Here is a 15,346-nt window from a genome sequence, read left to right as displayed (position 1 = left end):
GAAGTCTCCGAGACTCCCAGGACCTCCCTAACACTGAGTAAAGTCCGAGACCCGATCGTGTGCGAGCGTGCGTGCGTGGGGCGGAAATCCCGCCTCCCGGCACCTGCGGTTGGCCCTGGCCGCAGAGGGTGAGAGCCCCCCTTCCCAGAAGGAAGATGAGGGGGATTGCTGGAACCTGGAGAGTTGGGAGGAGCAGCGAAGGGGCTCCTCTTCCCCATTGGCTGTATTCCGGAGTTGACTCACTACGATTGGCTGTCTGCTGGGCCAGTCTCGCGTCAGCCCGCCCCTCGGGCCGCGAGAGGCGCTGGGATAGCGAGAGCCGGCCGGGGCCAGCAGCGGCTTGAAGGCTGTTCCCGCACGCCGGCGGGGCTAGGCTCCCTGGCTGCAGCGAGTCAGGTCCTGCTGTCCGGGGCGCGAGGATGGCCGGCGGCGGGGCGGGGCCGTCCAGGGGCGGAAGGGCGGCCGAGCCCGGGTGGCGGGCGTTGGCGCGGCAGCTGGGACCTGGGCCTGCGCGAACCGCCTGCGGTGCGGTCTCGGCTGTCTTTTCATTTCTAAGTGATGTTATGGATTTTTCTGCAGATGTGACTTTTGTTTAGTTTGTTTCACGCACCACGCGCTGGTCTGGTGGTAAATCGACAGATGCATGCTAGTGTCATTTGTCGTTGAAATGATGGGCTTCTGTTGTGTTTGCGTGTATATCTTTTGGATTAAGGGAAGGGGGATGACATTGTGCTTTGGTCTCTTATGACCGTCCATTCTCAAGGTCTCGCCAACGTATTACAAAAACCCAGAGAATCCTACCCATGTTGAAAGTAGGCTTTTCCTTTCTCCTCACTCCTCTCCATCATTCCCACGTATCTCCTCCCTACCTCACTCCCCTTGCCTCACTCCCTTCCCCCCACTCTTCTCCTCTCCCCTTTTGCCATTTTTCTCTCTGCAGCATTAAACCTTGTTGGAGGGTCTTCGTAAAATTTTAAAAAGCTTTAGGTCTTCAACGTTCCTTTTTTATTTGCAGGTCTGATAACTGGGAGGAAACTGGAGGAAAGATGCCTTCTGAGTCTTTCTGTTTGGCTGCCCAGGCTCGACTTGACTCCAAATGGTTGAAAACAGATATACAGGTGAGGTTTGACGTGCCTTTTTCCTTGGTGTGTTCCTGATTCTATTTCAGTTTCTGTTAAGTAAGAGGATGTAAGTTCTTGCCATATTAGAGAAGCAGTTTATTTTCTGTAGCTTAAAATGTAAATGTTTACTGCTGGTTTGTAGAAAGCAAGTGGCAGCATTTTAATTATAGTTCTTTGTAAGTGCAAGAAACTTGAGATCTAGTGATGCAGAAATTTTTCTTATTTTCTGTCTGCATCACTCTTGACCACAAAGTCTTGGTGACTGCTCTTTTGTTACTGATAGTTTTTGAGATGTTCTGTTAATTATGTGGGGGAACAATGAAATGGCATGTAGCTTTTTATGACTTGTAGAACCTCTCACATTTTATGGGAACTTGTGTTTGTGTTTCTTGAGAGACAAGAGTTAATTCAGTTGAATTGTTTGTTTTATATTTATGACTGATCTTATTAAGAGGAGTGCTCAGATTTTCACATTAGGAACATAAGGAAATGATGTTGACTTTAGAGTCTAATGTTTGATTTAATAAAATAATTATAAACTTGTCAGGAAATTATCAAATATTAACAGTAATATTTCTGTGAATGATTCTTTACTCCTAATAAACTAGTCTCATTTGTGAATGGTTTTGAAACACTACTTTTGGAACTCCATTTCACCAGCAAAAAGAAGCATCAGAAATATTTTGTTGTATTTATGTTTTTTTTTTTTTGCCTCTCTGAGGTTAACCATTTTAAATATTCAGTAATCTATTTATGACTATTCATTGGGAATCATAGTCTGAAGCAGTAGTTGCTCACAGATATTAGTATTGAGGTGTTATTGCCTCTACCTGATTTTCCCCCCCTTAAGCAGATGTTGAGTGCCAGTTGATATGAAAGCCAGGCATTGTGGATGATGGGATTGTTATTAATGGTGTAATGTTAGATAAGAATAAGCACAAGAAATTGGGTCAAGAATTGATATAGTAGTTGTTAGTATTTTGATTTGTTTTTGTTTAAACATTTCCTTTTAATTATTAGTCAATGTCTTTTTTTAACTGGGTGGGCAAAGTGAAAGATAATTTATTACTGAAATCTTTAAATTTAGGCAGACTCTTTTTAAGTTTTTTTAATATTTGTGGTTATGTATTTTAATAAACTTGTTGATGTACAGAGCCTTACCTAATGAAGTTTTATTTTATTAGTAATCAATAAACTACTAAATTTGAGTTTTAGCATCTTGATCTAAAACCAGTTTAATGATTAATTAAGAGCCTATGACCAGGCAGATATACATAAAATGAGGCATTATTTATGTCTTAGAGTGCTTGTTATTTTTCTTTTGATTTATTCAGTGTGATACATTTTTCTTGCCCCTTCCTAGACATTTTGAGTATTATTCAAAAGTCTTCCAAGTTAGGCGTGGTGGCACACACCTGTAACCCCAGCTACTGGGGAGGCTAAAACAGGAAAATCACAAGTTTGATTCCGGGACTTGAGGCCCTGGGATCAGTCCCCAGTACTACCATGTTCCCCTTCTCCTGCAACAAAAGAAGTCTTCCATAATGCCTCCTAGGAAAAATGAAGAGATTAGGTTTGAATAGAGGAAAATGTATTATGGGTATCGCAGGTACTTAAATACCATGAAAAAAGTGATGACTGACCTATATTTTATACAGTTTCTCCAGCATTGCTTGTTTATTTTTGGGGGTCCTGAGGATGAACCTAGTGGTGCTCTCCCACTGAGCTGCATCCCCAGCCCCTTTTATTTATTTTGAGACAGTCTCACTAAGTTGCCCAGGCTGCCCTCGAACTTGTGATCTTCCTGTCTCAACCTCCCAAATAACTTGGATTCCAGGTGTGCCCCACTGTGCCTGGCTTCAGCATTGCTTATTAAATGTGAGGAATCAATGCTGTTGTCTTACCATAAGGAATTAAACATTTTCTCTCTTTGGGTCCTTGTAGACACACATTGTGGATTCAGTTCTTGTGCTGACAGACTTTACCTTTATCTTGTTGGGGATGGCTCTCCCACCTGGAGAGAGAAGCATCTAATTTCTTACTTAGGGCTTTTGTATTAGAAGCAGAATTGACACCTGGTTAATGAATAATACATGGGAGAGACATATATGTGTAGAAAGATGTTTCATAGGATTTAGTAAAACTGTTTTCTACAAGCTATTTTTATTTGAAATGCCCTTGAAAATTTTAGTAATTTTTAGGATAGAAAGGTTTTGGAGGGCTGGGGAGATAGCTCAGTCGGTAAGGCCCTGGGTTCGATCCCCAGCACCGCAAAAAAAAAAAAAAAAAAAAGAAAAAGAAAAAAGAAAGGTTTTGGAGTGTGAAGACTTTTAACACATGTGTATTATAAAGTATACTGTTCTTGATCATAGGTGTTAAGATGAATCAGGCCTGGTACCCTGCAGCTAGTAGCTTTTTTTTTTTTTTTTTTTGCGGTGCTGGGGATCAAACCTAGGGTCTCGTGCTTGCAAGGCAAGCACTCTACCAACTGAGCTATCTCCCCAGCCCAACTTGTAGCTTTTAATGGAGTGCCTGTTATATGCCAGGCATCTTTCTGACTTTTACATAAATATAATGCTGTTTAATTTTCAACACTTTTTTCAGATTGTTGTGTGGAGTCATTTGAATCACTATGTTTTCTTTCACTACTCTCTTGAAAAGGCAGTAAATCACCCAGCTAAGAGATGTTAGCTACATCACTATTTCATTTACACAATAAAAACCCTTTTATTTGATGTGATTGGTAGTTTTTCAGTGAACCAAAAATCAGTTTAACAAAGGAACTATCAAAGTTAGTAAATGATGCTTTAAAAGTTTTTTATTCTTAAAACATTTGTGTATTTATTTGCCAATCTTGATGTGAGGCTAAGGATGTGTCTTTGAGCATGGGTCTAGAATAGGAGTTATCCTGCTCTTTCTTGCATAAGCTGCACTCAGATGAATTTCCTACAGTTCTATTTTTGGGTTCTTTGAAGTGGCACTTGAAATTAGATATGCATGAAGCATTTTTTTTTAAACTTTTTATTTTGAAATAATAATAGACTCAAAGGAGGTTGCAAAGAAAATAGAAAGGTCACTGTGTACTCTTTATCCAGACTCCCTGATTGGCTGCATCTTATAACTGTGGTATAATATCAAAACCAGGATATTGATATTGGTACAACTTGTGTGCATAGTTCTGTGCCATTGTGTCTCATGTGTCTAGTCATGTATTCACCAGTAGAGTTAGATATAAAACTGATCACCAAAATGACCTCTAGCCATACCCACTCTCCATTTGTTACAGTCTCTAACCCCTGGCAACTACTGATCTGTTCTCTATTTCTATAATTTTTGTTATTTCAAGATTGTATGGTATGTAGCCTTTTGAGATTAGCTTTGTTCACTCAGCATGTCGTCCTTAAGGTTTTGAGAACATCAGGGTTAAACATTTATTTGTCTCTTTTTCTAGTCATCAATTTTAAAGGATTAAACATAAAAGTAAACTTTAAAAATTAGATCTGTTGAATGTAAATATTGTCATTTTATGCTTAGAAATATCAGTATATTGAAAAGTGTAAGTATGAATGTTTTGGTAAATTCTTAGGATTTCAACTAATCAATTGATGACACAGAAATAAAAGAATGTGATAAATGTAGGTAGCTTAATTAACCTTTTTAGAATTAGATTTTAAAAGGTGCTCTTTACCTGTCATATCCAAGTATAGCAGCCTCTGTAGAAAAAATTTTGTGTACAAAATTCTATGATAGAAAGAGGGTTTGGTATTCATGTATAAGGTATGGCATTCTATCAGGTTAATTCAAAGAATTATGGAGCATTGTTAATTTAGATATCCCTGTACTGATATTAAAAACATCTTCAAATGAAAGTTTGACTGCTGATTCAATTTAAGGAACAAACCTAAAAGTCAGAATGCCTTACAGTGCTTTTCAGTCATTCTTATGTGTGTCCAACTGGAGCCATTTCTGCACCAAAGTTTGCTTTGATAGAGAAATAAAATAGGGATGAAAGGAGAGCGTTGTATAGTTTTGTGTAACTTTAATCACAAGGTTGATTAAAATACTCTAACCGACTTCACAGAATAGAGTAACTTGATGTTTTCCAATATAGAATTATATAATTTTAGGTGTTCTCTTATGGATAATTAATAGTTCTCTAACAAACACTCTTCTCGTATATATATATACACACACACACCCACATATATATTATACTTTTCCTTTATAATTTCCATCATTGTGCTTAAATTAGTGTTTTTTTTTTTTTTTTTTTTTTTGTTAGTATGCATGCATAGTCTGTGTTTTCTTTCTTCATTTTTTTTTTTGTGGTGCTGGGGAATTGAACCCAGGGCCTTCTGCTTGCAAGGCAAGCACTCTACCAGCTGAGCTATATCCCCAGTCCTCTGTTTTCTTTCTTTTTTTTTTTTTTTGCAGTACTGGGGATTTGAACCCAGGGCCTTGTGCTTGTGAGGCCAGCACTCAACCAACTGAGCTATATCCCCAGCCTTGTTTTATTTCTTAAGGTGGGAATAAATAGATTTTTTTTTTTTTAGAATGTTAATTGTAGTTGTTATATCTGTCATTTTATTTAACTATTGAAATATCACAGTTATGTCAGGAATTAAACACATTAATTTTCATTTTAATTAAGGTAAAAAGATTATAATGACTTATGATGACTTTCATATCTGTGGAATAGAGAGCATTGCTCATTTTTATTCACAATTATAGTTATTTTTTATCTTTCCTGTATTTTGGGTCAGTCTTAGCAGGATTTTGTAAGTGTAAATGTTAGTCCTTTTTTTTTTTTTTTTTTTTTTTTTTTTATGGTACTAGAGATTTAACCCAGAAGCATTTTACCACTGGGCTATATCCCCAACTCATTTTATTTTTTGAGATAGGGTTTCATGAAGTTGCTGAGACTGTCTTTGAACTTGCTTCAGCCTCTGGAATATCTAGGATTACTGGCATATACCACTGTTTCCAGCTTGGTCTTTTTTTTTTTTTTTATTTTAGAGAAAAACTAACTTTTAGCTTTGGTTTTGGGAAAAGGCTAATAATAGTTATAAAAGAAAAAAAAAGAGTTTATCATCACACTTTGACAACAGTTAGACTTTGACAACAGAGCTTTATGTAGAAGAAAACTGGGTAACATGTTTAAGGCAATCAAGAAAAGAAAATGTGAACCAAGAATTTTATGTATCAGCAAAACTGACTTTTCAGGGAGAGAACACAGATTTATCAGCGAATAGTAATGCAGGAAGTATTGTTTTCATGAGCTAATTTTGAGGAATCAAGTTCTTTAGACAACTGAATGACTATAGATCCAAAGTTCTTTAGACAACTGAATGACTGTAGATCTACACAGGACTAGGGCTGGTCATTAAACCCACAGTTTTGAGTAAAACCTAAACTATAATGAGTGTTCCAAGGGTGAGAACAATGGAATAGCAATATGCGTAGACATTGTAGATTATGGTATAACTGTTTCATAGTGTCTGCTGTTAATCCCATCTATTGTAATTTTCACACTAGTATTTTTTTATTTGTGGAGGCTCCAGTTGGGTCCTTTTAAACATCCTTTTTCACTGAAAGATCGTTAAATGTTAATTCTATCACCTCTGGATCTCTTTCTGCTGTGTTTTCTTAATTTCACTTTTTTTGTGGTACTGGGGATCGGATCCAGCATCTCATGCATGCTAGGCAAGTGCTCTTATCACTGAGAGGCACCCCCTAGCCCTTTTTGTATTTTTAAAATTTTGAGATAAGGTTTTGTTAAGTTACCCCAGTTGGGCTTGAACTTGTGATCCTCCTGCTTTCAAGCCTCCTGAGTAGTTGGAAATATAGGTGTGTGCCACCTTGCCCAATTTCTTCTGATTGATCCTATCATTTGTATTGATCAGTTACTCTATGTTTATGTGCCTGCTAATATTTGATCGAATGCTGGACTTTTTTATTTTTTGGGCACTGGGGATTGAACCTGGGGTGCTCTATCAGTGGCTTTGGACTTACAGTCCTCCCGCCTCAACCTTTTGACCCTGTTTCATTTTTTAAGAGTTTTGTTTTTATTTTGGCATGCATGTGTGTTTCTTGAGATCAATTTGATCTTTTCAAAGCTTGATTCTAAAAACAAAAAAAAAAACAAAAATGTTGATCCTAAGGTTTATTAGGGCTGGTCCACACAGCCTTTATTTGGGCTAATTTATTCACAGTAAGGCAGTACTCTTCTTAGGACTATATCTGCATGGCGTGATGTCCTTACTATTATTTGAATTGGCACTTACTTGAGTCTGCACCTCGTTTCCATTTTGGGGTCTCATTAGTTCCTAGCAGGTCATTATAGCAAGTGTCCCTCCAGATGTTTGGTCTCTACCTCCCCAAAAAAGATTCCTTGTTGCCTCTCATAGCTTTTGCCCTTCCTTCTTCCCTGCTGACACAATCTAGGTAATGAAAGAATAGGCTGTAGTAATCATTCTTGTTTCTTTGTAAACTTGGCTTCCTCCTTGGCTTAAGTTTTAAATTTTTTTTTTTTTTTCTTTTCTTTAAATGATTCTTCTAAACATCTTTGTCTCTTAACCTAGATTGCATACCAGAACACTGATGTGAAGAGCCCAACCAGTCTGGGGCAGTTCCAGGGTGTAGTTGGGGCTGCTGTTTTTCCTTGGGGTATTGGTATCTGCTCCAGGCCATCATTTACAAACTGTGCTGTGACGCCTAGATTTGAGTGTATAACTCTGAACACTCTGTTAAGATCTGGATTTATATTTATATACTCCATGTTTATGTTCTGTAGTTAGTTGTATTAGCTTTCCGTTATAAATAAGTACCTGAGGTAATACACTTATAAAGAATAAGTTTATGGACTGGAGTTTTAGCTCAGTGGTAGAGCACTTGCCTAGCACCTGTGAGGTCCTGGGTTTGATCCTCAGTACCACATAAAAATAAATCAGTAAAATAAAGGTATCGTGTCCATCTATAACTAAAAATATTTACAAAAAAGAAGTTTATCTTGGCTTATGATTTTGGTGGTTCTAGTCTGTGATTGATAGGCTCCAATGTTTTGGTCCTGTGGTGAGGCAGTGCATGCTAAGAGCATGTGGTGAAGCAAAACCACTCACCTTCATCACTTAGGAAGCAAAAGGGAAGACAGAAGAGGCTGGAGTCCCATAATACCTTTTAAGGGCTGTCTCCAGTGACTTAAGGACCTCCCACTAGTTTCTACCTCCTAAAAGTTTAATTCTTCCAATAATATCATCCTGGGGACCAAGCTTTTAACACATGAACCTTTGGGTGATACTTAATCAAACCATAGCATTAGTGCAAATCTTGGTGGTTAAAACTGAACTAATTCTCATTCATACTCTGCTCCTTGTCTTTTCACATCTGATCTGATGCATTTGATCTGAAATAATTGTAAATACTTTGTCTTGACTTAGATTCTCATAATTTCTTATTTGACTCTTGAGAGTAACCTCCTGGTTCATTTTCTTTGTTTCTAATTTCTTCCTCCTTTATCTCCTTCCATTGCATTATTATTTAAGGAATAGGTCATGGATTCCCTTGTGTCTGAAGGTAGTGTGTAACTCCTGGAGCATGGTACACATGAGCTATGAGGGTTGGCCCCTGTGTGCACTATGGTGGAAACTAGACTAAGTGGCAGCACTTAGGCACTCTGCTGTTAGCATTCCATTCCCTCAGGGGCCTTGAATTCCCATGGTTCACATTTTAAGAAGGATTTGCCTCTCTTCCTGCCTATTGATACTCTTATCAAGAGTCTTATGTTTTGATTCCAAGTTATTTTGTTAGTGATGTGAACAGATAAAATAGGAGTGCCGAGAGAAAGCTGTTGCTTCTACAGAAACTAAATTGAATGCCAAATTGTTTTTCTATTGCTGTGTAACAAATTCCCAACCACAAATATAGCAATTACAACAACACACTTACACACTTACACAACATACACTTGTAGTCTGACAGTTTTCATGGATCAGGAGTCTGGCTACTGCTTAGCTTGGTCCTCTGCTTTGGATGTCACTAGACTGCAACCAAGGGGTCAGCTGGGCTGCACCCTCATCTGGGGCTAAGGGTCCTGGTTGGAAGAATTGGGTTCTTTGAGTTGGGGGTTGAAGCCCTGGGATCTTAGAGGCTTCCCCCCTCCATAGGCAGTTCAAACCACCCCCCTTGCTTTTCCAGGCCCTTAAAGATAGCCCCAAGATAATCTTCCTTTTGATTAACTAGAAAGTAGCTGGATTGGAACCTTAATTACAAATGCAGAGTTCTCTCACTTGTCATAGAACAAACAACGCCTAATCACAAATGTGACAATCCCATTTTACTTACAGGTCCCACGCACATTTGGGGAGAAGGGTTTACAGAGGGTGGGTGTATACCCTAGAGGATTAGAATCTTGGGGACCATTTTTGCTTACCACAGATAATTTGGATAAAATTGGAATGCTAAAGATTTACTTGTACAGCCTGGCACAGTGGTGAGTGCCTATAATCTCAGGTACTCTGGGAACCTGAGGCAGGAGGTTAAGCTTTCCATGTCAGCCTATGCAACATAACAAGACTGTCTTCAAACAAAACAAAACAAACAAGGTTTACACAGATTAAGTGGGAAAGAACTGTAAAGGATTAGAGAAAAAGTCTTTGGAAGTTCAGAAGACTTCTTCACTGAAATTGTACACAAAGTGTCCTTTAATCCTCGTGTACACAAAGTGTACACAAAGTGTCCTTTAATCCTTGCTCCATTTAAAAGAAACTGCAACTGGATATAGTGGGTGCTTTAAAAGGATGGTGCCCACCATAGTTATGCAGGGAAGCAAGTAGGAGACTTGTATATAAAGAAAAGTACTGACCTTCCATTAAAAGATGAACAGAGTCAGGGTATATATAGCTCAGTCGAAGACCACTTGCTTAGCATTTGTGAGACCCAGTTCCATCTCCAGTACTGCCAAAAAAAAAGGAAAAAAAAAAAAAAAAAAGAGTAAACAGATAACTCTCTTAATTTAAAATGTCTTTTGTGTTAGAGAAGATGACTTCAGTTTTCTTTAGAAGGGCTACCTTTTCTTGGTGTTCCAAAAGTTCCCTTTCCCCACTCTGTGCTGGTTGCCAGCTCTGGGAAGCCTTTTCTGACTCATATGTGCTGATGAACCAGGTTGTTTTTGTTTTTAGTTTTTTTCTTTGAATATCACTATGAACTTAAGTAGTTTAATTCATTTTTGTGCATTACATTTGGTGTATATTTTGATGTTCAAAATTTGGCCAGAAGTCCCTGTTAGTTTTTTTTTTTTTTTTATTTTCAGTACTGGGATTGAACCCAGGGTCATTCCACCACTGAGTTATACCCCCAACTCTTTTTCATTTTTTATGTTGAGAAAGCGACTGGGCTTGAACTTGGGATTTTCCTACTTCAGTCTCCATGCCTGCCCCAGGCTTATGTTGTCTGCTAAGGCCTTTTCTCTCTTTTGGTGCCAAATAGTGCCTAGAGAACAATATCTGAGTGCTGATTTTATTCATTGCTTTTAGAGTGCCTCTGATTCTAGGTGCAAAGACAGAACAAACAAATAATATTAAATAAAACTGGGTGTGATGGCGCACACCTGTAATCCCAGTGACTTGGGAGGCTGAGGCAGGAGAATTTCAAGTTCAAGGCCAGTCTCAGCAATTTAGGGAGACCTTGTCTCAAAATACAAAGTAAAAAGAACTGGGCATGTGACTCAGTGGTTAAGCACCTCTGGGTTCAGTCTGCGGTACCAGAAAAGACCAAAACAAAACAAACAAACAAAACAAAAAAAACATGCTGGGATTCCTAATCCAAATAGTTTTTAAAAACTTCTTGGATTTGATTTCTTTTCTAATTAAAAGCTTAGTTTCCTATAACATTAATGTACTTTATCATAAATGTGTTTTATCATATTAACATTGCTTTATCATACAATATACATAAAGTAGTTTTAAAATTATATATCAATGTTACGATTATCAATAAGACCAACAAAGAAAGTTTAAAGCTTTTTCCCCCCTTAGAATATATTCTACAAATGATTTATAATTCAGTAGTCCCTGAAGTACTTGTCTTTCAGATATTTAATAGGTTAATTTGCTTGTTACCATTTGTAGGTTTTGGTTTTTTTATCATGTCATTTTAATTTTTGAAGATGGAAACATTTTATGTTTCAGAAGTAAAGACACCTAGGTCTGTTCACAGTCTTGCTTTCATTGGTCCCCTCTGCCTTCCTTCATGTCTCCTTAGTGTTTTCCCATAGGTAATCACTGTTACTTGTTTTTGATTTACCTTTTCAGAGCATGCACATGTGTATATGTCTTTTTTTTTCTGGTAGTATCTTATACAAAAGTTAGCATAGTAAATACACCCATTATGCACTGTGATTTTTTTTTTTTTCACTTCATTCTCTTTGTTGGATGATTTTCATTAAATGTTATTTATTTTTGAGTGAATTATTGAATAAGTTATTGATTTATTAGTGGCAGATTGAACATATTAAAGGGAAATGAGATTTCTTCCTATATAATTCTTTGAGACATTCAGTGTGAGTATGAGCACACTGTAAAGTTTTCCTGTTTATCATTGCCAGCTTGCATTCTCGAGAGATGGGCTCTGCGGTCTGTGGAATGAAATGGTTAAAGATGGGGAAATTGTTTATACTGGGACAGAATTAACCCAGAATGGAGATCTCCCTCCTAGAAAAGGTAAGCTCCTTTTTTATTTTGTAAAAACCATTATAAATTGCATTTTATAGAACTTTTGTAACATAGGCATAGGACATTTGAGCATACCTCTTGTAAGTTTTGTTTTTCACTTGATGATTAAGATGTTGGTTAATATTTTAAGCTGCTTGGATTTATTTGAATTTTATTTTATATGAATTGAAGGCATTTTCTTTCTTTTTTTCTCATGTGTGATAGGAAAGCACTCTATCATTGAGCTATGTCCCTATCCCTTTTTTAAACTTTATTTTGAGGCAGGGTCATGCCGAGTTACCCAGGCTGGCCTTGAATTTGTGATCTTCCTGCCTTAATCTCCAGAGTACCTGGCATTATAGGTGTCTGCCACTGTACTTGACATTGTAAAACCACCTCCCTGCATTTGTGGTGCTCCTTCTGGTATCTAGTTTGCAACTTACAGGAAGTTGTTAATGTTTTCTCTTTTAAAGTTTGAAAACAGATCTTGCCTTGGCTAACTAAAATTTGTCATTGTAAGATTTAGTGCTGAGTTTGTTGGCTCCACTACTGAAAGTCATCAAGATGGATAAAGCTGATACTTTAGGAACTATTTATTTTTTTCTTTATGGAATGAATTGGGATTAGTGTTGATTTGAAAGTATAGGAGGTAAGTTGGGTGTGGTAGGGTGGCACACACCTGTAATCCCAACTACTTGGAAGGAGGCAGGAGAATTACAAGTTCAAGGCCAGCCTTGACAACTTATTGAGAACTTATCTCAAAAAATAAAATGGAAAAAAAAAAAAAGAAAATAAAGAGCTGGGGATGTAGCTCAGTATTAGAATACTTGCCTAGCTTGTGTAAGGCTCTGGGTTCAATCCCCAGTACCACACACACACACACACACACACACACAGAAAAGAAAAATACATGAAAAAAATATTGTGATAATTTTCAATTGCAACATTTGACAGAATTAGCTCAGTTTCCTCTGAAATTTGAAAATATCTATCTACACTCAGAATAATTAAAAAATGTATGCGAAAATTGACCGTATATCCATCCCCTAGATCCAGTATTTGGCTCCACGTTTAACATAGTGCTCCTGGTCTTATAGCCTTGTCTATCCATTGATGTGTCTCGCCTGGCTTCCTTAGACACTTCATGCACGTCAACTTGAGTATGGTTTTGGTTTTTGTTTTCACATAAAATCTATGCATAATGAAGTGCATACATACACAGTGAGATTGTGGGTCTCCCTGTGTTGCCCAGGCTGGTCTCGAATTTCTATGATTCATCTGCCTGTATCCTGATTAGCTGGGACTACAGGTATGTACCTCCACACCTGGCTGAAATGTGTGTATTTTTAAGTTTACAAGTTTTGACAAAGATAACCTTGTGACCTAAACCTTTGTCAACATTATTACTGCTTAGAAAGTTCCCATGTTCGCCTTCCTAATTCATTATCTAACCCTGTTGCTCAGAGTCACAACACTGGTCTGATCTCTCTTTACATTGATTAGCTTTCCTTCTTCTAGAACTTGATGTAAATGGAATCATTTAGTCATGTGTGCTCTTTTGTGTCTGACTTTTTTCTCTCTGCATCATGTTACTCCCTTTTTTTGCATGCATGAGTAGTTCTATTTTTAACACTTTAATGCTTCTTCCCAGCCCTCCAGTATTTGTTAATAAATTAAAATAGTATTTCCCAAAGTGTTTTCTGTGAAACACTAGTTCTAAAATGTGCTCTAAGAAAAGCCAGTCATATGGAAAAATCCAGAATATATATTTTGTTCATTATATTTGATGAACTTATTTTTGTTCTTTGTTCTTTTAAAAATCACATGGTTAGAAAGCAAAGTATAATTGTTCTTTATGTAGATCCTAACTGAAAGGGTTTTTTGGGGACATATTTTGGCATTCAGTAAAAGTTTCTGTTTTTAGTGGGGCATGGTTTGTACTTTTTATTATTAGAAAATACTTTATTTATAGATGGGTTGATACATATTATATTTCATTTTAATACTATGTTTTAAGTCAGTTGTATTATAACTAATTGTGAGGAAAATACAGATTAGAGTAGGAGTTCCTTAATACAGTTTCCTTTTCATTTTTTTGCAGTTTTCTTTCAGTTTGCTGTATGTATTTTCCTAAAGGGATTGATTACTTTCTTTTGCCCACAACCACTTTTGGGTGAAGGTGGGTTCCTAACTATTGTCTAGCTTCTTGATTCCTTCTAATTTGTTTTGGAAAAATAGTGGCTTCTGATAATTGGCACTTTCCCCTGGGATATGTTTTTCTTCATTTCTTTTGTACTCACATTTAGAATTTCCTGGGCTCACTGATAATGAGTGAAAATGCTCTTAGAGGTATAAGCTTTTGAACCACAAAGACAGCCCCAACAAGGCTTGATTATAGTCTTGCTTTATCAAGTTGACGTTTCTTTTCCTTTTCCTTTTTTTTTTTTTTAAATATATTTAGATGAATACAATATCTTCATTTTTTAAATGTGGTACTGAGGATGGAACCCAGTGCCTCCCACATGCTAGGCAAAAGCACTCTACCAGTGAACTTCAATCCCAGTCCTAATATTTCTTATTCTTATTTATTTATTGGTACTGAGAATTGAAGCCAGGGACATTCTCCCAAGATACATCCCTGGCACCCGCGCCCCCCCCTTTTTTTTTAAATTTCGAGACAGGGTCTTGCTAAGTTGCTAAGGCTAGCCTCAAATTTGAGATCTTCCTCCTTGAGCTTCCTGAGTTGCTAGGATTATAAGTATGTGCCACCATGCCTGTTTGATTTTTTTAATCTTATACTTTAATCAAGGTAGTTTGAGGGAACATAGGAATAGGATTTAAAGAAAGGAAAGTTAGGCTCGGGAGTCTGAGGCAGGAGGATCACAAGTTTGAGACCAGCCTCAGTAATTTAGTGATGGCCTAAGCAACTTAGTGAGACCCTGTCTTGAAATAAAAAATAAAAAGGGCTGGAAAATGTAGCTCAGTGGTAAAGTGATGCTAGATGGTGGAGTGCTTGCCCAGCATTCATGAAACCCTGGGTTCAGTTCCCAGCATTGTGTTTAAAAAAAAGTTAGGGGATACTAAGGCCGCCCTTTTGTGAAAAATTGAAATGTCTTGAACTGTTTTAATTCTAATAAACCTTTTCAGTCTATGCAGATGGTAGAAATAATAGTGATACTTGATGTGCTTTATCTTTTCTTGAAAGCATTTCCTCATTATTTCTTCTAATCCTTGACTCTTCCAGTAATGGAGGCTGCTGTTTGAATCATCCAGATAACAAAGGACAGAGCTAGCAGTTGAAGCCAGGCCTTTTGAAAAATTTTATTGCTATTTCCATTATACTGTAAATTGATAGCATGACTGCTTTTTGTAGTTTCATGAACCTTACTCTTTTTTTTTCTGACTTAATATTATACATTATTGTGGTAATTGTTTTGCATTTTTTATGTGTAGTCAATACTCTTATTTAACATATTTCAGTTTTAAAAGCCAGGGACAAGTTTGGGATTTTGAGGGGAA

The 15,346-nt window shown here is 37.3% G+C and overlaps 1 protein-coding gene across 1 annotated transcript in view; it reads left to right on the top strand.

Moving 5' to 3' along the window:
* Positions 1 to 296: 296 nt before the first annotated feature.
* Positions 297 to 15,346, top strand: part of Herc2 (HECT and RLD domain containing E3 ubiquitin protein ligase 2) — a 207,278-nt gene continuing 192,228 nt past the window's right edge. The window contains 3 exon segments of the mRNA XM_047538401.1: positions 297 to 396; positions 1,016 to 1,118; positions 11,722 to 11,836. Of these exon segments, the coding sequence (XP_047394357.1) occupies positions 1,047 to 1,118; positions 11,722 to 11,836 (187 nt within the window). The 5' untranslated portion in view covers positions 297 to 396; positions 1,016 to 1,046.

The sequence above is a fragment of the Sciurus carolinensis genome, chromosome 2, assembly GCF_902686445.1.
Source record: "Sciurus carolinensis chromosome 2, mSciCar1.2, whole genome shotgun sequence".
NCBI classification, from domain to species: Eukaryota; Metazoa; Chordata; class Mammalia; order Rodentia; family Sciuridae; genus Sciurus; species Sciurus carolinensis.
The sequence above is the reverse complement of the archived record's forward strand: the minus strand, read 5'-3'. Positions and strand labels throughout refer to the sequence as shown.